The sequence below is a fragment of the Equus caballus genome, chromosome 2 (assembly GCF_041296265.1).
Source record: "Equus caballus isolate H_3958 breed thoroughbred chromosome 2, TB-T2T, whole genome shotgun sequence".
Lineage (NCBI taxonomy): Eukaryota > Metazoa > Chordata > Mammalia > Perissodactyla > Equidae > Equus > Equus caballus.
Genome location: NC_091685.1, coordinates 23,917,875 through 23,942,342, shown reverse-complemented (window position 1 = coordinate 23,942,342; position 24,468 = coordinate 23,917,875). Strand labels below are relative to the sequence as shown.

Genomic DNA, 24,468 nt, shown 5'->3' with positions numbered 1-24,468 from the left:
TTATTGGAATTTTTTTCAAGAATATTTTAGCATGTATTTCTGAAAGAAAATTACTTTAAAGAATCACAACACCATTATCAAATTAAAAAATGAACACTTCCATAGTACCCCCATAGTATCATCCAGGCAGTGTTCAGATACCTGCAACTGCCTCATAAATGGTTTTCATAGTTGGTTTGCTGAAGTCAGGAGCCAAAGAAAGTCCACTGTTGCATTTGGTTGATTTGTCTCAACCTTTCAGTTTCCCCAACCTCTTTTTTTGTTGTTGAGGAAACTGAGTCGTTGGTCCTGCAGTTTCCCACATTCTGGTTTCCCTGCCGGTGAATTCCCTGGGTTTCCCTTTGGTGTTATTGAATGTGTATCCCCGGGCCCTGTATTTCTTGAAACTAGGTAGTTAGATGTAATGCTTTCACATTAAAGAAAAACCTGATTCCCAATCAGTTTTTGGATAAAAGTGCTTCATGGGAGGTCATGTCTTTGCTTTCTTTTCAGTGTAACAAGCATCTTTATCATTGTGCCGCCTCATCCCTCTGTCTCTACCCAGGCAAAGTAACCACTATTTTCACTCATGTGTTATCATTTTTTCATATAGTTTTTTTATTGTAGCAAGAACACAACATGAGATCTACCCTCGTGACAGATTTTTCAGTGTCATACGGTACTCTTGTCTACAGGCACAGCGCTGTACGGCAGATCTCTAGAACTTACTCATGTCGCATAACTGAATTTTTTTTTTGAGGCAGATTAGCCCTGAGCTAACATCTGCCAATCCTCCTCTTTTTGCTGAAGAAGACTGGCCCTGAGCTAACATCCGTGCCCATCTTCCTCTACTTTATACGTGGGACACCTACCACAGCATGGCTTGCCAAGCGGTGCCATGTCCGCACCCAGAATCCGAAACTGCGAACCCCAGGCTGCCAAAGCGGAACGTGCACACTTAACTGCTGCGCCACCGGGCCGGCCCGCATAACTGAAATTTTATACACTGATTAACAACTTCTTGTTTCCCCCTCCCCTCAGCCCCTGGCAACCATAATTCTATTCTTCGCTTCCATCAGTTTGACTATTTTAGATACTTCATATAAGTGGCATCGTGCAGTGTTTCTCCTTCTGTGACTGGCTTATTTCACTAGCATAATGTCCTCAATCTTCATCCATCTTGTTGCATATTGTAGGATTTCCTTCTTTTATAAGGATGAATAATATTCCATTGTATGTTTATACCATATCTCCTTTATCCATTCATCCATTGATGGACATTTGTTTCCCTATCTTGGCAATTGTGAACAGTGCTGCAATGAACACGGGAGCACTAATATCTCTCAGAGATCTTGTTTTCAACTCTTTTGAATAAATACCCAGAAGTGGGATTGCTGGATCATATGGTAGTTCTATTTTTAATTTTTCGAGGAACCTCCATGCTATTTTCCATAGCAGCTGCACCATTTTGCACTCTCACCGACAGAGTAAGAGGGTCCAATCTTCCACAACCTTGCCAACACATATTGTTGCTTGTTTTTCTGATAATAGCCATCCTAACAGGTGTGAAGTGATTATCTCAGTGTGGTTTTGATTTGCGTTTCTCTTATGATTAGCGATGTTAAGAAGCATCTTTTCATGTGCCTGTTGACCATTTGTATGTCTTCTTTCATATAGTTTTTATCACATCCAAATCTATTCCTAAAATGTATTTATAATTTATTTTACTTGTTTTTTACTTTACAAAAAGGGTGTTTAGATGTATGTAAACTTTTTGGACTTTTTAAAAAACTTAGTATCACAATCTAAGATTCATCAGCCCTGCTGCGTGTCTCTAAGGCTCCTTCCTTTGACTTCTGTAACACTGTTGGTGAATAGGCTGCAGTTTATTCGTCCACTCTCCTTTCAAGGCATTTGGACTGTTTCTAGGTTTTTGCTACTGTGACTACTGCCGCTGTGAATGTTCTTGTTCATGTCTCTGCGACACATGAGCGAGAAGTGGAATGGCTGGGCATAGGGTCTGTGAATGTTCAGCTTCATGAGATAGTGCCAGACTGTTTCCCAAAATGGTTGCACTGATGACAATCCCACCAGCAGTGTATAAGAGACTGGGTGGATCGACATTTTCCCCAACACTTGGTATTGTCAGACTTAAAAAATGTCCCCAATGGAATGGATGTAAAATGGTGTCTCGTACCTTAGCCTGCATTTGCCTGATCGCTAACGAAGCTGGCTATCCCTTTGCATATGTATTGGACAAACATGTTTCCTCTTCTCTCAGAGACTGTGTAACCTTCCCTTCAGCGGCTGCCCTTCATGTCTGAACTTCTTCACCAGTTGGCCTGCACTCAGTGCCCCTGCTCCCTCAGCTCCCAGACACCCTTCAGTCCTCTCCAGGCTGATATCCATCCCGCGGCTCCACTGAAGATGCTCTTGGAAGTCACTTCCATGTTGCCAGCCCAATGGTGGCTCTCCTGTCTTCAGCAGCTGATCTTCCTCCAACTTCGTGCTCCTGGCTTCCCTAACATCACTGCGGGCTTTGCCGCCTCCTCTGCCATTCCCACCGTGTCTCTCTGGCACTTTGTCCACTGCTCACCCTCTAAATGTTGACTGGCTCGGGCCTCAGTCCTTGATCCTCTTCTCTGTCTACATGCATTTCCTAGGTGAGCTCTTCCAGACTCAGGCTTTAAATATCTTCTGTACTCTCCTAATTCCCAAATTTATATCTCTATCCTGGACCGTATCCCTGAGCTCCAGACTCATGTATCCAACTACCCGCTTGACATTTCTGCTGGGTGTCTCACGGGCATCTCAAATTTAACTTGCTCAGAACTGAACTCTCGGTTCCCAGCCCAAAACTTCTTCCTTCCTCCAGTCTTCTGTCAGGAAAAAGCACTGCCAGCTAGCCAACTGTTCAAGATAAAAAAACTTTGGCATTATTCTTGATTCTTGCTTTCCCTCTCTTCCCACATGCAGTCCACCTGCAATTCTTAAGTCTAATTCCAAAATATGTTTGGAATCCATCTCATTTCTTCTCTGGCCCCATGCAAGGTACCCTCACCTCCTTCCTGGGCTACTGCAGGAATCACTAACTGGTCTTCTGGCTCCTACTCCTGGCCGCTGACTGTTTACTCTCTACACTGCAAAGTGATTTTTTAAAAACCCAAGGATCATGTCCCTCTTCTGCTTAAAGCCTTCCGTGGCTTCCCATTACTCTCAGAATAGAATCCAGAGTCCTCACCATGGCTGGTAAGGCTCCCGCCCATCTCTTCAGTCGCATCTCTCCCCACTAAACCCCTTGCTCACTGTCTGCAGCTACTCTGGCCTCCTTTCTGTTCCTGAAACACCTAAGCTCTTGCAGACCCAGGGGCTTTTGTATTCGCTCTGCCCAGGATGCTCTTCCACTCGCTCCTGAGATGACTTTCTTATTCTCTGCTGTTGCGTCTCAGCTCAGATGTCACCTCTCCAGGAAGACCTTTCCTGACTGCCCTCTCTACAGTGGGCTCGCCTCTCTCCATCAGATAATGTCATCTGTTTACCCTATTTCTTTATTTTCTTGTTTTTGGTGAGGAAGATTGTCCCTGAGCTAACATTTGTTGCCAATCTTCCCTCTTTTTTCTTGAGGAAGATTGTTGCTGAGTTAACATCTGTGCCCATCTTCCTCTATTTTGTATGTGGGATGCCACCACAGCATGGCTTGATGAGCTGTGTGTAGGTCTGCACTCGAGATCAGAAGCCACGAACGCCAGGCTGCCGAAGTTATTTTCTCCATAATGTGTCAGAATCTTGTTTGTTTTTGTTTACTTGCTTATAGCCTGCCTTCCCCACCAGCACAGACTCTATGAGAGTAGCCACCTTGTCCAGTGGGTTCCCTTTGAGTTCCCAGCACCGGGCACAGTGTCTGGTACATAGTAGGTGCTCGAGAAATATTTGTTGAATGAATGATGAACGAGTGGATTGCCCACTATACTCTGAGCCCCTTGAGGGCAGAAACTGTTCACATCTATTTCCCCAGTACAGGAGTTGGCACACAGTAGGTACTTGGAATATGTCAGATTGAATTAATTTTTAAAAATTATGTAAGAAACCTAAAATCTAAAGGAAAAAAGAAAAAAACCCTCTGCAATCCTCTCTCCTAACATAACTCTGTTCATTTGTCTGTAACGTCACCCCTTCTTTTGCTGTACACATACAGTGTTACGTGGTTGCAAGCCTCATGTGTGGATTGGTGGCGGCTGAAGTCACCTTATTGTGGCAGGTGCTGTAGTGAGCACTTTACATGGCATTACTCTCTGTCTTCATGCGAATACTATAAAACGGATACTATTATCAGTCCCATTTTACAGATGAGAAACCCGAGGCACAGGGAGGTGAAGCAACTTGCTCCAAGTCACACAGTTAATAAAAGGTGGAATTTTTTAGCTGTGGACTATGAGCCCCTTGGGGGTAGGGTTCATGTCTTATTCATTTTTGATTATCTGTGTGTTGCCAGAGAGTAAGCTCTTAACTGCTTTCCTATAGAATTATTGCCTCTCTATAAAATGGCTCCATCATTAGGCATTTGGACATTGCTGGTTTTTGGTTATTCTTATTCAAGTTTTCATGAGTATTCCCTCTGCCTAGAATGTTCCGTTAGTCTCTCTGCATGGCTGGCTCAATGTACATGCTTAAAGTGTATTCCCTTTTCAAAACTCTTTTCTGAGGAGTCCCTGGAGTACGATTAACAGTAAAAAAAACAGCATTTTTAGGCCTCTTGATACATACTGCCAGATTGTTCTCCTCAAAGCTTGGACCAATATGCACAACTGTGTTCACTTCACAATAAGCTCACCAGCATTGCATGCTGTGACCTTTTTCTTATGGGCTAATTTATCTGAAATGGTACACCTCAGTGTTTCTTTCAGTTTTGTTTCTTTGACAAGGGTAAAGCATTTTTTTTGTTTATTGTTTTACTTCTTTTTTTTTTTTTTTTAAAAGATTGGCACCTGAGCTAACAACCGTTGCCAATCTTCTTTTTTTCCCCCCTGCTTTTTTCTCCCCAAATCCCCCCAGTACATAGTTGTGTATTTTAATTGTGGGTCCTTCTAGTTGTGGCATGTGGGACATCGCCTCAACATGACCTAATGAGCGGTGCCATGTCCGCACCCAGGATCCGAACCCTGGGCCACTGCAGCGGAGTGCGTGGACTTAACCACTCGGCCACGGGGCGGCCCCTGTTTTACTCCTTTTGATGGCAATGTCTTTTTATATTCTCTGCTCACCTAATTTGGGAGGTCTTGAAGTTTTTTCTTACAAATGAAGATGAGTTTGCCTATGTATGTGTATTTCATATAATATTTGATATAAATATTTCTCAATCTGTTGGTTTATTATTTTAGTCTTATGATTCTTTGTTATTCTTTCATAGAAGTTTCAACATACTATCACGTCTCTTAACTAAGTGTGCTGTGATCAATAGCAAGGAAATTTGTCCCTTTCTGTCTTTTGTGCTCTGAGGTTATAGATTAGCTTTATTTTATGTGTTTTTTCCTATTATAGAAATAAAATGTTTATTGGAGAAAATTTAGCACAAACAATAAAATAAAATAATCCACTAATCCCACCATTCAGAGATCACTATTGGTTTTTTTGTTGTTTTGTTTTGGTTTTTTACTATTATTAAAATTTGCTTTGATTCTTTTTTTTTCTGCAGTGTCATAATGTACATTGTTTTTAACTTAAAAAAATATATATCGTGGCATATGATTTTCTTTAAATATTGATATGTTAGGTGGACTTCTTATGTACAAACATTTTAAATGTTCACTGAATGGTCTAAAATGACATATATTTACGGTGTAAAGATGCAATTCCATAAATGTGTATTAGCACTTCACAAGTGCAAGGCATAGTTGGGTGTGGGGAGGGGCCCAGAGAGGGAAAGGACCATGAGGGTTTTGCAAGAATCTTGGGAAGCAAAATTCAACGTACAAGCTTCAGTCACCCCAGTCCATATGGAGATACCTTCCATCTGTTACCAAGATTGGGCTTTCTCCTTTGCCATTATATTTTTTTCTAGTTATTTATGGCTAAAAAAGTGTGACTCCAGGGGGCCAGCCCCATGGCCGAGTGGTTGAGTTTGGCACACTCTGCTTCAGCGGCCCAGGTGTAGTTCCTGGGTGCAGACCTACAACACTCGTTGGTGGCCATGCTGTGGTGGTGACCCACATACAAAAAAGAGGAAGTCTGGCACAGATGTTAGCTCAGGGCGAATCTTCCTCAGCAAAAAAAAGAAAAAAAAGAAAAAAAGTGACTCTGTCTGGAATGTATTGCAATAGCACTTGTCAAGTGTGGGTCTGGTTAGTTCTTATCTTAAAAATTCTTAATGATATCTGATTCTTTTTTGTTTTATTTCTGCTTTGCCATACTGTACATTAGTTTTATTTTTTTTGCAACTCTCTCTAGTCTTTATCCTGTCCTTTTGATTATTTTTTCCTTTGCTCAGCCTATTCCACCCTGTTTTGACAACAGCTTTGTGCTGTGTTTATAAAGCTGGCAGGGGACCTTCTATTTCCAGCAATGTGGTAGTCTAGATACTCTGAACAGCCTCCCCACTGACAACAAAGAAAACTGTATCCTGACTTACAAGAAAGCAGGGGATCTTCAGCGGTCAAAAATTAAGTGAAAGCAGGAATCTCCATTTCACTTAGAGTACATGCCAGTCAACCCACCAGCCAGAGGGATTCTTTGAAAATGTAAGTCGAATCATGTCTCTCCTCACCTAAAACCCTGCTCTGGCTCCCGCCTCACTCCAAATTAAAGCCAAAGTCCTGAGGGTGGCTTCCAAGGCCCTTTGTGACCAGTCCCTGCCTCCTCTCTGACCGCATCCGTCACCACTCTCCCTCTTGTTTGCCCCGCTCCACTCACACCAGCCTCCTTGCGGTTCCTTCAGCTCACCAGGCACGTTCCTGCCTTAGCACCTTTGCACCGGCTTTCCCTCTGCCTGGGTCACTTTTCTTCCAAGTGCCACACTGCTTCACCCCTTCACCTCCTTTAGGTCTTGCTCAAAGGTCACCTCCTCAGTGGGGGCTACCCTGACACCTTGCACTTTATTTAATACCACAACCTGTCACTCCTCCTGCTCTATTCTTTCTTTTATTTGGTAGCACTCATTACCTTCTAACATAATACGTAATTTACTTCTTTATTTTGTTGTTTGCCTCCCTCCTGCTAGACTGTAAACCCCATGAGGACACTAGTGTGTCCCAAGCACACACAACAGTGGTTGTTCAAATATGTGTTAAATGAATTGACTAATTCAGAGAGAAAACCTACCTCTCAAGCTGGCTTTCTCTCTGGGGGTGTATGCTGAATCCTTGTAGCACTGATCTTCAGTGATGTAGCAGTGATCTTCTGTGTGTACCTAGGTACTAGTCAAGATGGAGAATCTGATAGGATCCCTCATCTAAAGCTGGGAACCCTCCCAAAGTACATCATCATTAGTTTAAGAGTAAACTAGGAAAAAACCCTGTCCCACAGAGGAAGATAGCAAGAAAAGTTGTCTGTCTTGATCTTGTTAGTGGTTGGAAAAGCGCAAAAAAATGAGAATTTACAACCGTAAGTCAGGACTTTCTTGGGTTTGTTGCCCAAATTCACATTAACTGTGTGGTCTGAAAAACCTCAAGCCTAGAATTTATTTTATCTTGCAGAAGCAAACACAAATTCTCTCTGGAGGAGGAATCCTCAACCTAGCCTTTTAATAATTCTCACAGATAAAGTTCCAAGGTACCTGAGCTCACAGTCAAAAAAATCACAAAACACAAAGAAACAAGTCACCATGAGGGGAAACCAGCAGAAGCAACAGACAGCAGAATCAGACCTGCAATTACTTCCTGTATTGGAATTATCAGATGCTAAAAATAAAAAATATTTACAGTGTTTAAAGAAATAGAAAATATGACCAAACAATATGCAAATATTTTGAAGATTTTAAAAAGGACTATACAGAACTTCTAGAAGTGAAAATTATGAAAATTGAAATCCACAGGGTAAGCAGGATTTTAGAGACAGCTGAAGAGACAATTAGAGAACAGGAAGATAGAGCTGAAGAAACTATGCAAATGTAGCATAAAGAAACAGAGATAGAAAATGAGAAAGACAAAGGAAGTGACTGATAGACTGAGAGAGTGTAATGTCTAATTGTAGTTTCAGAAAGAGAGAGTATCAGGATACAGAAACTACACTAGTAATTTCAATAGGGAAATCTTAATATAAAGAAGTGCTAACTTTAAAGAAGTTAAATTACTCAAAGGGGTAAGAGCAGTTATTACCCCTGGCAAGGGAGGGTGAACAAGGAAGAAACTTAGAGGAGGGCTCCTCGCTCCAAGGCTGAAATTGAAACCTTTGAGGAGAGGCTGTGACTATCACTGGGACACGCAGCCTATCAGTGGCACAGGAACTTCCAGAGGGGGCCCACCACAACCAAATCACGGGAGCAGCCTGCTGCTGAGCAGAGGGGATGCTTGCTGGAAGGTGTGGGCCAAGGCCAAACTGTGAGGGCCACTGAGATGAACGCTGCCTGACCCTCATACACTGAGCCATGGGTGGGCACACAGAAAATGGCATGCTAGACGAGGGAAAGTCCTTTCTTCCTGATATGTCCTTGCAGTGTTTGTCCAGCAACCTGTACTGACAAAGCCTAACACAGAATTAGCTGGAAAAGAAGAAATGTCTAGCTCCAGTATCTCAAAGCAGGGCAAAGAAGGGTGGATTTGGAGCTGAGAGGGAACAAAATTAGTAGCTGCCAGAGTTAACAGAAACAATGGGAGAGAGGAATACATATTCTCAGACTCAGGAAACCCAATAGACCAAATACGCTACCTAAAAATAAATCCACACCCAGACAACATATCAGTGAAGCTGAATACCAAAGACAAAGAGAAGGTCTAAAAACTAGTGAGAGAAATGAGACAGAAGAATATCTCTAGACGGATGATAGACTTACACCTTATTTTTCTCCCATAACAATGAAAGGCAGAAGATAGTGGAATAACAGCTTCAATATATCAACCTAGAATCTTATATCCAGCAAAACTGTTTTTCAAGAATGAGTATGAAGTATAGGCATTTTCAGACAAGTGAATACTGAGAGACAATTTCACTACCGGAAATTCTAAAGGATGTGTTTCAGGCATAAGGAAAATGATTCCAGATGGATAGGCTGAGTTGCAAGAAGGAATGGTGAGCAAAGATAGATAAATATGTGGGTAAACCCAAAGAATCATTGACTGTCACCACCACCACTACCAACAACAATAACATCTAATTTATGGGGTTTAAAAATAGGTTGTAGTTATGACTAGCTTCTGCTGTGAGTAGCAGATCCAAAATTCCATGACTTGAACAAGATGTTGAGGTTTACTTCACTCTCATGCAAATGTCTGGATTGAGGCAATTCAGAGCTGGTGTAGTGGTTTCATAGTCACATGGAACCATAAGGCTTCCAGCCGTACCTATTTCTAGGTGTCACCTACATCATGGTAGGTACAAATGGAAGCTCCAGCTATTATAGGAAAGAATAGGTGAAGTCCATGTGCCAGTTGTCTTTTAAGGGAATTTCCTGAAAGTAGCCACATAATATTTATGCTTCTATCCCATGACCATAACTAAGATCTTAGTCCCATGGCCATAACTACCTGCAAGGAAAATTTGGAAATACAGTCTTTATCCTAAGTGCACATGCGTTCAGAAAAAATTGAGGGTTGGAATTGCTGGGGTAGGCAGCAAGCAGCCTCTGCCACAAATAAGACAGAATAAACCACTCAAGAGCAATAGAATGTAAGTTGGGAGGTACAGTGGCCAAGTTGGTGTTCTAAGGTCTTGAGTTGTTTGAGAGGAAGGTAAAGATATTGATTAATTTTAGACTTTAAGTTAGGCATGCATGTTAAATGTAAATGTCTAGAGTAACCACTAAAATAATAGAACTCGATTATACAACTTCCAACACTGAGTTTGTTTTAATTAGTTTAGTTTGGATAGCAGCATAAAAAAACAGACCAGCAAAACATAGTTGACAGCGCAGAAAAGACCCACGCATATCTGGAAACTTGCTTTTGACAGGCCTTGCAAAGCAGATCACTGGGGACTGTTTAACATGTGACACTAGGACACCTGATGGTCCAGACGCAAAAAATGACATTGGCTCCTTATCTCACACCGTCCATGAATATAAATTCCAGAAACCAACACAGGACCTTGAAATAGGGAAGAACAGTGAAGAATGTCTTACAAACCAAAAAGGAAAAGACTGATGTTTGTCTACATTAAAACGAAGAGCTTCTGTTTGTGTGTTAGTGAAAGTAAAGAGGTCATCACAAACTGAGAAAAACAGTGAAACACATATATAATTGATAAGGGATTAGCAGACAGAATGTACGAAGGATTGTTTAAAAAGAAAGAGACGAATAAGAGTCTTAAGAAAATAAGCAAAAAAAGCAATGCGAAGTAGAAAGCAATCGAAATATGGGCAAAAGGATTTAACAGCCAGTTCACAGAAGAGGAAAGCCACAGAGAAAACGAAAAGGTGCTCACCTCATTGGTTTTTGCTTTGTTCTTTTTAGATCGGCACCTGAGCTAACATCTGTCGCCACTCTTCTTTTTTTCTCCCTCTTCTTCTTGTCCCCAAAGCCCCGCAGTACATGGTTGCATATTCTAGTTGTAGGTCCTTCTAGTTGTGGCTTGTGGGACGCTGCCTCAGCATGGCCTGATGAGTGGTGCCATGTCCGTGCCCAGGATCTGAACCGGCGAAACCCTGGGTTGCCAAAGTGGAGTGCATGAATTTAACCACTCAGCCACAGAGCTGGCCCCTCAACCTCACTGGTAATCAAGGAGATGAAAATGAAAATAAGACACTATTTTCTACCAATTAGTTTAGAGAAAAAAATGAAAAGCATGACAATATCAAGTGTTTGTGAGGATGGAGAGTAGCTGGATCTCTTAGACACTGCAGGATGGACATTGGTTTTCTACTTTGGGAAACAAATTGGCATTCTTCAGATAAAGTTAGATGTGTTTATACCCTCCCTCCCAGCAAGTTCCTAGGTATGTATTGTAAAGAAACTCTTGGCATGTGTGTTTGAAGAGTTATATCAGAATGTTCACAGGGGCAATTTTTATAATATAAAACATTGGAGACAATGCTAATGTTGCTGTAGGTTAATAGATAAATAAATTACAGGGTATTCCATACAATGAATTCTATGCAGCAAATTGTGAATGACGGCTATATGCATCAGTTGGATGAATCTTGGAAATGTGAGTTTCAAGAAAACAAAAGAACAAGCTACAGCGATTGCATCCTTTATAATGTCATTGATATAAGTTTCAAAAGTATGCAAAACTAAATACTATATTGTTTAGGGTTAGGTATATTTGTGTAAAACGAGAATAATGAAAATAAGATTCAAGATAATGGTTACGTCTGAAGGGGTTAGGGTGGGCCACACAGGGGGTTTCAAAGATACCGAAAATTTTGTATTTCTTTAGCCGGGTGGTAGGTACATAGATAGTCATTTTATTGTTATTTTTTTATCTTACACATGATTCAGATTCTCTTTTGTATGAATTAAATATTTAACAAAAAATTGAGGCTGTCATCATTGCTTATGAATATTCTTTGTTAGGTTCACGTTTCTTCTTTTATTGCACTGTTTCTAACATTTAGGAAAATATCTTGGGGATTTTAATTAGTAGTGGCTTATTTAATCTATTCACTGAATTGGGGAGAATTCTCTGTTTTGCTTTACTAAGTTTTTTCAGCTAGGAGAGGGTAGAGGTCTTGCATTTTCTTTCTCCCATGAACCTTTTATTATTTTCTTTGAATAAGTATTATTGTGACCCAAGTACCTCTAAGAATTTCATAACTTAATGTGTTCATTTCTGTTGTGAGAGGAAACAATTGCCTGTGTTTCCGAGCTAAGATGCTGGCTTACACGCTGAAACTCACTGATTTCCCATAACTACTTCCCTCCCCTTTGGATTTTCCAGGTGGGCAAACCTTATCTGTAACGTAATACTTTATTTCTTCATTTTCTATATATTATACCTTTTGGTTTTTTTTTTTTCCTAATAGCTCTTGCCAGCATTTCTCATGATATATAAAATAGGAATGATGACAGAAAGCTTCAGACTCGGAGTCAGAAGAATTGAGTTTGAGTCCTGACTCTGTCATATAGTAGCTGAGTCACATTAGGCAAGTTACTCAATCTCTCTGAGCCTTGTTTCTCTCGTTTCTTCATCTGGAAAACGAGGGGGCTAAACTTTAATTACTCAGGTTGCTTCTGGTTCTGAGATGAGGCCATTCTAGCGTACCTCCATTAAGTTAGAGTTGGCTCCTTATTTTAAATAGTCTCTCTTCATCGTGGGGTTTGGTTTTGTCCGTAGTTTTAATCAAGAATAGACGCTATAGGTTATTGAATGCCATGTTGACATGTATTGGGAAAATTACATTTGAATTGTAGATCTCTGTTTTCCATATTATGACAAAGCTGGTGGTCGGCTTGCTTGTATTGCCCCTGACTTCCGTTTAGACATAAATTATCTGATCATTGAAGGCGGTTTTTTGAAAATAAGTGTGGATTTGGTTAGCTAAGGTTTCATTTTGGATTTTGGCCTGTATGTTCACAAGTCAGATTTTGACCATAGGTTTTTGTTCTGTTTTCTTTTTTCCTTTTTCTGTGCTGCCCTTGTTTGTTCTCCTTTTTCCTTTTAAAGTACTTTTGTACGATTTATGTAGTACGGGAATTACTGATTTATTCTTTAAAAGCTGGGGAGTTATTTAGGGACTCCATCAGGGCCATGTGCCACTTTAAATGTTTGCCCTGTGTCTTCTGTGGATGTGCTCACATAGTGGGCCTCTGGGACAATGGCAGCCAGTCGGTGCAGCTAGAAGCCTCCTGGTCTGGGACCACTCAGAGTTGTGCTACTAACTTCCTCCAGAACCTGGAGCAGGTCACTTCCTCTCTCTGAGTCTTCTCTTCTGTAAAATGGAAATTGCAGCTGCCTCCCCGGTGAGGCCTGGAGTAGTGGTGGGCATGCTTTGTCAACTAGGAAGCCTCTGCCCTCTCACACAGAGGGGGGCCTAGTAGCAGACTGAGCATCTTATATTTTTACAGGTGCATGTCCATTTCCACTTAGTTTTTGGAGTAAATGCCTCACACGTGCCTTGTAAGAGACTCACAAGCCTGTCGTCACATGCTTTTGGAATATTTATTTTACAGATTCCTTGTTTTTTTTCCCTGAGGAAGATTGGCCCTGAGCTAACACCTGTGCCAATCTTCCTCTGTTTTGTATGTGGGTCACCACCACAGCATGGCTGATGAGTGGTTTAGGTCCATGCCTGGGATCCGAACCTACGAACCTGGGCCACCAAAGCAGACCATGCTAAACTTAACTGCTAGGCCACAGCGCTGGCCCCTTGCAGATTCTTTTTTTAAAAAGGTAATAGCTTTAAATAGTAAAAGGGTAGCTTTGCATTATTTCCTGTGAAGTTTTAAAACCTTTTCTTCCCCACCAATTTTTAACTTATGCCACTAATAAGAAGTGAGAGAACCCTAACTTATAACTCAATGGTGCTGTTTCTTTTTACTTTATTGTGGAAGAAGCTTGAAATCTGTTTTCTTGAGGATCCTCGTGGATACATTTATATAGCATTCCCTCCCAAATCTTTAAAAGTTAGCTTAATGTTTTTTAACAAATGGACATAAGGGAAATAATTCAGAGCAATCGAGATTAATTTCACTCATTAACAGAAAGCTTGTAGACAAGAATGTTTGGTCATGTGAACGAGGATGTATTTGTTGGTCTCTTCCTAGAATGGGAGCTTCATGAGCATAGGACCTTGTTCTTTTGTGTTTGCTGCTGCATCCCTGGCTCCTAGTCAGGACCTGGCACATAGTAGGTGCTCAATAAGTGTTAATTGAATGAATGAATGAACGAATATAGGATAATTCTCATTCTTGATTTTAATAATGTGTGCATCTTTTTCTTTATTAATGAGACTAATGGCTTATTAATTAACTTTTTGTCAAATGCTTGAACATTATTTCTGCTTATGAAGTTTGTGACTTTTCTTTCTCAATTTTACTCATTCCTGGTGCTGGTAAGGTATTGAAACACCTTTCCTTTTCCCCTATTGGTCTTCTCCACTGCCTCGTTCTAGGCTTTCTGGACGGCTTCTATTCCTCCCTTCCTCCCTCCCTCCCTTTCTCCTTCCCTCCTTCTGTCCTTCCTTCCTTCTTTCTCTTTCTCATCACTCATGTATTTCTCATTCATTCACTTAAAAGATATTATTCAAAAAAGCACCTACTCTGTGTTCTAGACTGCTAGGCAGGGAGGAGATGGGGTGAACAAGATGGTCATGATCTCTGGGCTCATGGAATTTATAGTCTGACATGGAAGACAGCCCTGAGCAGATACATTTCACAAAGATCAAAGTATAAATTATGGTAAATGCTCTGGAGGCAAAGCTTGTGGGAACATGGAGCTTTAGCAAAGGCTTCCACGAGGCTGTTTTAGGTAAGATCTAAAGGGAAATTAGGAGGTGGCAGATTTGGGTCCTCAGGGAACAGCATGGGGGGAGCTTGGATGTGGGGGAAGGGAATCAGGGTTCCCTGGGGAGCCCAGAGCACCTGGTGTACCTGGAACATGGTGAGTCAGCGGAGGGCGGAGGGCGGGGCCTCTGAGGGCATAGTCAGGACCCGCTCGCATCCATCTTTCAGTCATGACTCTTCCTCTGGGACCTGCCTGGGAGGATCCGGCACTGTGACAAATTGCACTGATATCTTGGTTATCCGCAAATGGTCTGTGTTACAGATTTCTTTTCCGGATTTTGAAGAAAAAATTTAAGATTTTAAGAAAAAATTTAAAATTTTATGTAACTGGTAGTTGTGTCTTTCAGCAAGTCACTTAACCTCTCAGAGCCTCAGTTTCCCTGAAAGGAGGAATTATGCCCATCCCGTGGGGTCCTCTGTGACCTCTCCCAGGTCACCCTGTGACTATCTGCTGGAGGCCCATCTTCCTCGCCAGAGTGAGGGCCCGAAGGAGGGTGGGTCTAACTCACCTGTGTACGTCTGGCCCCTGTGCCTGGCCAGGGAGACCTTCACAGAAAGGGGAGTCCCAGGGCCAGGCCCAGAGGACAAGCTGAATTTGAGGAAGGCGGAAGGGCTGCGGAGGTGTGGACACACCCAGGGTCTGGAAAGTGGGCGAGACGCCAGTGAAGACTGAAGCCGAGAGGTGACAGCAACAACAAGAACAATAATAACCATAGTGCCAACTTACTGGGCCCTGGCTGTGTGTCAGGTACTGTTCTAAACGCTCTACCTGTACTCATTTATCCTTTCTGTAATGCTAAGAGGTAGGTGCTATAATTATTCCCATTTTACAAATGAGCAAACTAAGGCACAGAGGGATAAAGCACCTTGCCCAAGGTCACACAGCTAGCAAGTGTTGGAGCCTGGATTTAAGATCAGGCTTTGTGGCTTCAGAGTGTAAGAGGCAATGAATGTAGAGAAGTGGGAGGGCCTTAAATGCCAGGCCAGGAGACCCATCCAGTCTTTATCCAATTGGCTATGGAGCCTTGGAAGGCTTGCGAGGGAGGCAGTGCTGAGGCTGTGCGCAGAATGCCCAGGAGAGCTGAATGTGGCCATCCCTCCCTCCTGCAGAAACCATCCACGGAGCAGCCCCTGTACAGCAGCAGCCTGTGGGGCCCGGCGGTCGATGGCTGTGACTGTGTGGCTGAGGGCCTGTGGCTGCCGCAACTACACGTAGGGGACTGGCTGGTCTTTGAACACATGGGCGCCTACACCGTGGGCATGGGTTCCCGCCTCGGGGAGACCCAGACCTGCCACGTCACCTATGCCATGTCCCGTTTGGCCTGGTAAGGGGGCCCTGCTGGGAAACGGAGGAGGGGAGGAGAAGGGAGCAGCCTGGGCAGAGACAATGAGGGAAAGCTGAGACCGAGCTGCCCTTGAGAAACGTGGAGCCCCGTGAGACGCAGAGAGGAAGGAGGCACTCCTGATAATACTGGGTGGCGGGGTGGGCTGCGCAGGCTTAGAGCTCTCCCTGAGGCCCAGACCTACCTCCCTGAGGAAGCTACAAGGAAGTCAAGCCAGGTGGAGGAATGGGAGCGAGGCAGTAGGAGGTGGGAGGGGGTTCCAGGCAGAAGGAACAGGAAGCAAGCTTGCTGCCTTCAAGAAACTACATGAGGTTGTTCAAGGCTGGAGAGGAAGCAGGGCTGGATGTGGGAAGGGCCTTGAAGGCTCGGTGAAGGGCTCTGAGCCATGGGAAACATGGACTAGTCTGAAGCAGGGTGACAGGGTCTGATCTGGATTTTGGGAGGACCACTCTGGCTTCTGTGTGGAGTGAGGGAGGACAAGGGTGGATGTGGACAGAGCTCACCAGTCCAGTGGCTGCTCTGTGACCCAGGAAAGACGCCTGCTCACTGAGCCTGGGTCTTCCCAGCTAGAAAATGAGAATAACACTCGCCCTGCTCGCCTCACCAGGCTAGCGCTGGGACCCAGTGAGGCGAGAGGAGGGCAGACAGAAAGAAGTCACCTTGGTTGAACCCTCTGTCAGGCATCTCATGATTACTTCCCCTCACCCACACAAAACTCTGTGGGACCAGTGTTATCACAAACTGAGAGGTCACTTGCTTGAGGTCACACAGCTGGTCAGTGGCGAAGAACCCCCGTTGGGGGACTGGGGAGACGGCTACCGAGCGCAGAGCAGAGGGAGAGGCTTTTGTGCTGGGCCTCAGGAGTGAGTGTAGCCTGTGTCTGAGGGACACGTGGGTGCTTGAGGGCCCCCCAGGAACAATGCTACCAAACCCCAGGCCTGACAGGGCTCAGTATCCATCTCATTTCATTCATGGGGTCAACACACCTTTGTTGTTTCTACTCCCTGCAGGAGTACGAGACAGGCTGAGGCTGCCATTTGACATCGGGGGTCTTTGATCAAGGCCTAAAGAACAAACTTACAAAGGCAACCACACGCAGGCTTCCTTATCCCATCCTGGCTCCATCACAGCAGACGGGCGGGGGAGGGTGCAGGGAACAGTGGCCCCCATTACTAGGAACAACATGTTCTGATGTACTGAAACGGCCTTGTCAAAAAACTCCCCATATCAAAGGAGCTTCATCAAAACATCCTGCCTTAGTGCCTGGCTCTGTGCCGGGCCCTAGGGGGTATGAGAGCATCTAAGACAGAGCGAGCGAGGTGCAGACCTGCACACACAGACACTGGCATAGAGAGTGCAGAGGTCAGTGGGGAGGGAGGGACAGCAGACCAGGAAGGGGTGGTCAGGGCTGCTTCTCATGAGGTACCACCTGATGGGTAAGGGGAGGTTAGGCAGGCACAGGAGGGCCAGGCAAGCTGAAAGGAGGGTGGCCCGGGCTGAGAGGTGTGGGGTCTTGAAAGAGTCCAGTTCATTTGAAGAAATGCTCTGGCTGGCTGGAGTGGCATGTGAGGGAAACTGGATCAAGAAGAACCTTGGAGGCCCAGACTGGACTTGATCTTGAAGGCAGCAGGGAGTCACTGAGGGGTTTTAAGAAACTGGACCAACTCATTTTGAAAGATAAGGAGACAGACAGAGGGCGCTTGGCCTGGAGGGCCTTCCACCTGGAAGGGAACAGCCCGACTGGGCTCTGTGCAAAGATACTGACTACTGACTTGCTGTCAAATTGTGCACATCAGCAAAGAGGGAGGCCTTCCTGCAAGTGCGAGACTGGAAAGCGCAGGCCCGAGAGTGGAGAGACGCCGCTGGCGACTCAAGGGCAGAGATTTGCCTTTTGGAAAAGATGAACCTAGGCCAGAATGGTCTGGAGGAGGCAGGAGCAGATCAGGGGAACTGCAGACGGCGGCGGCAGTGGGAGTGGAGAGAAGTGGGTACCTGTGAGGATGTTCAGGAGCTGGGCTTCTCAAGGATTGACTGGGTGCGGGAACAAGATTCCCGGCTTGTGGCTAGAGCAGCTGAGCAGATGACAGAGCCATTTATCAAGATGGGCAGGCAGGAAGAGAAACAGTTTGTAGGATTTTTTTTTTTTTCGAGGAAGATGAGCCCTGAACTAACATCTGCCAATCCTCCTCTTTTCACTGAGGAAGACTGGCCCTGAGCTAACATCCGTGCCCATCTTCCTCTACTTTATATGTGGGATGCCTACCACAGTATGGCTTGCCAAGCAGTGCCATGTTCACACCTGGGATCCGAACCAGCAAACCCTGGGCTGCCAAAGTGGAACATGCGCACTTAACCGCTGCACCACTGGGCCGGCCCCCTGTAGGATTTTTTGAGGGAGCCAGGAAATGAATTTTGTTTTAAGTCCTAAGCCTGGGGGATGAAGAACGTGGGCTTTGGAGTAAGAGAGTTGGGTTGAATCCTAGTTCTACCACCTTCTAGGGATGTGACGTTGGACAGGTCACTTCTCTCTGAGTCTCAGTGTCCTCATCAGTAAATTGGGGCGATAATGCTGCCCTTTCAGGGTTTGGGGAGGATACGATTAGATAATGTAAGTCAAGTGCCTGGCACAATGTCTGCCATGGAGTAAGGGCTCCATAACTGCGGCTTCCTCTCCCTTGTTGTGGGGTGGACTACGGGGGAGAAGAGAGCAGTGGAGGAGGCGGGGTCAGCAGGCCTTACCCACTCGGGCCCTGGGCTGGGCTCTGGGGCTCAGGGGAGAACTTCTGGCCTGTGGGCCCCATGCTGGCTGCTTTCTGTGGCCCTCTCTCCCTGCAGGGAAGCACTTCGAGGGCAGCTGCTGCCTGCAGAACAGGACGAGGACACCGAGGGTGTGTGCAAGCCTCTGTCCTGTGGCTGGGAGATCACAGACACCTTGTGCGTGGGCCCTGTCTTCACCCCGGCGAGCATCATGTGAGCGGGCCCGTTCTCCCCCCGAGAACCCCAGCGGGGCCGCAGAGATGCCTCTGGGAGAGGTGGGGAAGGCAGCGAGCAGGGGCACCCTCTGGCCAGGACTCTGGTGCCTGCTCTGCTGCCCCCCACACTCCACCTGTAGTGTTTCTGCCCTGTAAATAGGACCAGTCTTACCTCGCTGTAGTTCAAGTATGCAACATAAATCCTGTCCCTTCCAGCTGTGTCTGCCTCCTCTGCAGCGCAAAGGGCCTGGTCAGCCAGGTATGGGGGTGTCCTTGGGGTCTCCCTTGGTCTCCTTCTCACCTTTGTAAATATGAAGCAAATAAACATTTAGGTTTTTTAATACTACAGTGGAATCTGGCAGTTCAATTCACAAAGCAGCCTGGGTTAGGCCAGGGGTGAGACTTTCCAGCCTACACTGATGACCCCATGCCATCTGCTGCAGTCCTGAGCCAGCCGCAGTGTGGGCATCTCGGGGCACTGGCACCCAGCTTCTCTGACTCATCTCTCTCCTCTGCACAGGCCTCCATGTCTGGCATCACGAGGAAGGGGGAGCTGCCAGGGGTTGAGGTGGGGGTCAGAGTTGCCTCCCTTCAGCCCTGGAGCCGCAGCTCATGACTGGTGAGGGGCCTCTGTGTGAACCCAACACCCAGCCTAAGGCCTGGCCCAAAGTGGGGGCAGTCGGGTATTTGACACAGCTTCAGACAGTCATAGCAAGGACGAAGAGCAAAGAGCTGGGTGTCAGGGAGGTTTTGAGGAGACCTTGCACCCTAACTGTCCTTGCAGGCCCATAAGGCAGTAAGAGTAGTGCAAACACGAGGTGGGTGGTTTTGCCCCTTCAGGCAGGGACTGTCAGAACAGAGTTGGCCATAGAGTCTTGCCGCATCCAGCGCCATGGGCCCCAATGCTGATGTCTCTCGGACTGGCAGTTCTTTGTCAGGACAAAGGTTCCTTCACACTCCTACGGTTCCAAGCTATGCACCTGGGTGTTTGAGCTGCTCAGCAAAGGAGTTCAGCGTTATAGGGGATCGGAAAGATTTTTCTTCTGCAATTAAAAAAAATTGAGATAGAATTCACATGCCTTAAAATTCACTCTTTCAAGTGTAGAATTTAGTGGTTTTAATATCTTCACAGGGTTTGTGCAGCCATCACCACTATCCAATTCTCAAACATGTTCATCACCTCAAAAGAAACCCAGTGCCCATCAGCAGTTACTCCCTTTCCCCTTCCTTCAGTCCCAGGCAACCGTGAATCTACTTTCCATCCTAGTGGATCTGCCTGTTCTGGACATTGCACCGTGCTTGTTATCTCTTCACTTGAGCTTCTCTCTGGGTAAGCCTGGTACAATGTGGGTTTTTCCCCAGACCACCAAGCAATTCTCCAACACCAGCTGGGTGTCCTACATTTCAGCTCAATTCGGACACTATCTGCCTGGAGATAGTTTCAGACTGCACAGGTTAAGGGCTCAGTCCTACAAGACTCCCTCCCTCCTTCAGATGCCAATCACCAAGTCCAGGTTGTCCCCTGTGCTTCTGATCCATGGGCTATAGATCGGAGGTTCCAACAACCCCCTCCTTGGGTTCAATTATTTTGCTAGAGCAGCTCGCAGAACTCAGAGAAACATCTTACTTACTAGATTACTGGTTTATTACAAAAGGACATAACCCAGGAAGAGCCAGAAGGCAGAGATGCATGGTGCAAGGTAGGGAGAAGGGGCCTGGAGCTTCCAAACTCTCCCCTGCGTGCCACTCTCCCAGCTCCTCTGTGTGCTCACCAACCTGGGAGCTCTAGGTTTTTACGGAGTTTAAACCCTAGGTTTAAAACCCTGTCCTTTAGGTTTTTACGGAGGCTTCAATACACAGGTATGATTGATTAGATCATTGGCCACTGGTTATTGCACTCAATCTTCAGCCCCTCTCCGCTTGCTGGAGGTTGAGGGATGGGACATAACAAAAGACACCTTTATTGCTCTCGTCACTTAGGAAATTCCAAGGATTTTAGGAGCTCTGCGCTAGGAACGGGGATGAAGACCAAGAACATAGTTCTTATTATAAAGCATGATATCACACCTGGCCCCCCTGTTTCAGTCTCTCAGCCAGGCCTGGGTCCTACACGTGGCTTTGAGGTCCTCTAACGAGGCAATGTGTTCTGAGTGAACTAGGCGCTTGCCAAAGCAGATGTGTCTCCGTTTTCCAGGCTGGGCCTCGTGTTTGATACTTTGACAACAGATAGGCTGAAAGCTCAGGACACTACGGGGCTCAGAGAGCAATCAGAAAGGGTAACTCTACTGCCCGTTATTATCCATGCAAAGCCACGTTTTACATATTACCACACTGGGCTCAGCCCTCCATCAATGAGACTATTTCTGAGACTTCTTCCATTTCCATGCCCAAGCAGATCTGGACTCACTCATGCTTTTTCTCGGGGGGTGAGGGGCAAACACAGGTTTTTCTGCTGGAACTGGGCATCTGCTTCCAAAGGTGGCAGGTGCCCTGCGAACACAGCTGGCCACAGTGAGAGCCAGCCCTATCTCATTACCTTGTCTGAAGCAGGTTCACTGGGGAGAGTCCTCTGTAGCTTTTTAAAGTGACAGCAGCTGGTATGGAGTTTGAACAGATTTCTCACTGGAGCCTGTGTGCCTTTGGAGCAGACGCATGACAGGACCTTTGAAGAGATAACTGAAAGTATATTCAAAAGGGGCAGAGGGAGGAGACCCGGTGGGCTGCTGGTAGCATGCACTTCCTTCATCCCCCAGCCTGGTTAAGGCAAGCCCAGCTAGAGAACCTGACGGGGTCTGAGGGACACAAGTTGTCACTTCTGTCAATCCCTGCTCAGGAGGGAAATGCTGGCTCTCTGGGTGTCACCCGTCCCCTAGGAAACCCACCTGCCCAAGCCAGCTCATTCCAGCTGTAAAGGTCCATAGGGGAGGCGACAGGCTGGAAGTTCCCACTCAACCCTTCACTCCATTTTAAATCCTCTTCCTGGCACCTCTGTGATGAGCAGCTAAGCCCATGTGAATTCAACCAGCAAAATTATCCGATGCAGCCTCCTAGCAGGCAGGTATCTTTTTGAAACATGAATCCATTCTTGTCAGTCCTCTGCTGAAAATCCTTCAGTTGAGTCCCATCGTGATGCCAATAAAAGCTAAATGGCCTGAGACCTCTGCCCACCTCTCCAACCTCATCTCACGCCGCTCTTCTCTCTCCAGTCTATTGGCCTCTTTTTGGTTCCCCACATTTACCGAGTTCTTTCCTGCCTCCAGGCCTTTGCCCTGGCTGTTCCCTCTGCCTAAGCAGCTCTTCTTCCAGCTTCTCCAGGGCTGACTCATTCTCACCATAAAGGGCTCACCTTCAATGTTGCCTTCTCAGGAAGGCCTTTTCTGAATACCCTATTCAAAGTGGCCTCCCACCTAGTTATGTGAACTCACATTTTACTGGAATTAGATTCTAAGGACAATATTTAAGGCAAGAAACACCATGCAAAAATGATCACTGAAAATCCCTTAGAAAGCTATCAGATTGGAGGCAGTGCATCATTCTCCTCTTTCTGTTCCTCCAACATGCCCGACACATTTCCTTATAAACCCCCAAAGCTCCATGATCTCTTTCCCTCACCCCTTCAGGTCTTTGCTCAAATGTCACCTTCTCAGTGAGGCCTTCCTGACCACCAGCTTCTTAAAAACTGTAACACTCCCACCCCAGCATTCTATCATCCCCTTCATAGTCGTACTTCCCCCTCCCCATAGCTCAGCATCACCATACTATACATTCCATTTAGAATTAAGCTCTTAAGGGCAGAGATTTATGTTGTTCACTGCTGTGTCCTCAGTGCCTAGACCACTGCCCTACACATGGATGTCCAATAAATAACTGTTGAGTGAAGGAATCTTTCAGGTCTCAGCTTGGGCATCTCTCCTTTGTCTCTTACTCTATGCCTTCGTTAGGTACTGCTTCTCTGAGCTTTCACAGCATCCTGTATTTAACCATATTAAAGGACTGCTGGTCACAATGTAGCGTAATTTTTCTACTTGTCCTCCTGCAAATCTGTTAATTCCATAAAGACAGAGAGCGTTTCTTCCATTTGCCAATGTGATCCAAAGCCTGGGTTTGTACTTGGCACAGACTAAGGGCTTAGTGTCTTCTGAATAAACTAGTCTTGGAGGCTGTGGGGTACCCCTAAATTCCAAGGTAGGGGGAGTATCTGGCCTCCTCTCCTCAGTTCCTGAACAGTAGCCTAGACCCTGTACAGGGCAGACCACTGACCCGAGTGAACTGGGGGCCCTGTAGGCCACCTCAGGGTTACACTCAGGAAGGGTGCAGGTCGACACAACAGTGAACCTTAGGCGAGGAGGCATATAGGATGCCTCAATAGCTTTCTGCCCTTCCCCTCAGCTGGGTGACCGTAGGCTGATTGCCAGATAAATCACAGGACGCCCAGCTAGCTCTAAACTCAGATAAACAATGGATACCTTTTAGTAAACGTACATGCCTTATACTAAAACATTGTTTACCCAAAATTCAACTTTCACTGGGCGTCCTGCGTTTTATTTGCTAAATCTGGCAACCCCACCCTGGCAAGTCCCTGTCCCTCTCTGGGTTTCGTGTTCCCGATCTGCGGAACGGGGATATCTCCGTGAGACTAGCTTGCGCAACTCCTCAGGCAGAGCAAAATCCCCCAAGGGGCTACCCCTCCGCTCCGAGAGGCATGTGGGAAGCGCGCTGGTCTTGGAAGACTTTCTGGCTGAGTAAATACTGAGCAAGCCCCTCCGCTGGCAGCTTGTTTTCTCATCTATCTGACCGCCTCGCGGAAACTTTATCGCTCGACCTCCACACCCTAGAATTCTCCATCACACCCCGCAGTCTCCGCGGCCGTGGATTTCCGGCGTCGTGACGTCACTTCCGTGTCGGAGACCCTCCTAGGCTTCGAGCCACGCGCTCTCGCGCCCTCTGCCGGCCCGGAGGAGGGGCTGACTTTACCAAACGGAAGAGACAGCGGAGTCCATTGGTTGAAAGACGGCTACGCAGCTCCTGACCTCCACCAATGGAAAACCGAGCCTTCGCCGGGGGCGGGGCTCCCACGAGAAAGGGGTCAGCCCGGGACGCAGGCGGCGTGGAAAGGGGACGACCTGTCTGCCGGGGTAGAGAGGGCTGAAGTAACACCGGAAGTGCGCTCCTTGTCCACCAGTTACTTCCGCTTCTACTTCTGAAGTAGCAGGATCCTAGAGTAAAAGGGCCTGAGGGCTGTACGTTTCTAGGGGATTCGTCTCCAGTGTCCTCCCCGTCCATTTCATACCCGAGAGGAGACGCCTGATGAGTTCACGCATAAAATCAGGGGCTTTGAGCGAATTCTTGACTTCCAGGCCAAAGTGTTTCACATTTTAAACTAATAAACGGTACTTGCTGTGTGCCATTCCTTGCCCTCGCCCTTCACTTGGATTATTTCGTTTAATCCACACAAGCCTGTGAAGTGGATTATGACACAGACTCCGACCCCTCACTGCCTGTATTGGAATTCTGGTTCTGCCAGTCGTTACCTGTGTTTCCTGGTGCAAGTAACTCCCTGCGCCAGTTTCGGCATCTGTAAAATGG

The 24,468-nt window shown here is 45.9% G+C and overlaps 1 protein-coding gene and 2 long non-coding RNA genes across 10 annotated transcripts in view; 1 reads left to right on the top strand and 2 right to left on the bottom strand.

Annotated features, from left to right (window-relative positions):
* The window catches only part of AZIN2 (antizyme inhibitor 2), a 35,248-nt gene extending 16,020 nt beyond the window's left edge, over positions 1 to 19,228 (top strand). For 2 of the 6 annotated variants that reach the window (XM_070249533.1, XM_023634064.2), the window contains 2 exons: positions 15,678 to 15,892; positions 18,746 to 19,228. In XM_070249533.1, the coding sequence (XP_070105634.1) occupies positions 15,678 to 15,892; positions 18,746 to 18,884 (354 nt within the window). In that variant the 3' untranslated portion in view covers positions 18,885 to 19,228. Of the gene's footprint in view, positions 1 to 492; positions 1,382 to 15,677; positions 15,893 to 18,745 lie in introns of those variants that run through there. The other 4 variants (XM_070249542.1, XM_070249530.1, XM_070249539.1 and 1 more) reach the window with 3 other exon arrangements.
* On the bottom strand, positions 574 to 7,438 carry LOC111771598 (uncharacterized). The gene is made up of 2 exons (XR_002805508.2): positions 7,294 to 7,438; positions 574 to 2,889 (listed from the first exon to the last, which is right to left on the bottom strand). It is a non-coding gene; the product is annotated as an uncharacterized lncRNA (long non-coding RNA).
* Positions 9,950 to 23,771, bottom strand: LOC111771596 (uncharacterized). Of its 3 annotated transcripts, none has more exons than XR_011432040.1 (6): positions 22,122 to 23,771; positions 21,419 to 21,558; positions 19,055 to 19,183; positions 14,655 to 14,833; positions 10,549 to 10,768; positions 9,950 to 10,211 (listed from the first exon to the last, which is right to left on the bottom strand). It is a non-coding gene; the product is annotated as an uncharacterized lncRNA (long non-coding RNA). The 3 variants fall into 3 exon arrangements; XR_011432035.1 differs by having other exon boundaries at positions 14,655 to 14,760; positions 21,419 to 21,544; positions 22,122 to 23,760; XR_011432037.1 differs by having other exon boundaries at positions 14,655 to 14,760; positions 22,122 to 23,725.
* Positions 23,772 to 24,468: the final 697 nt, after the last annotated feature.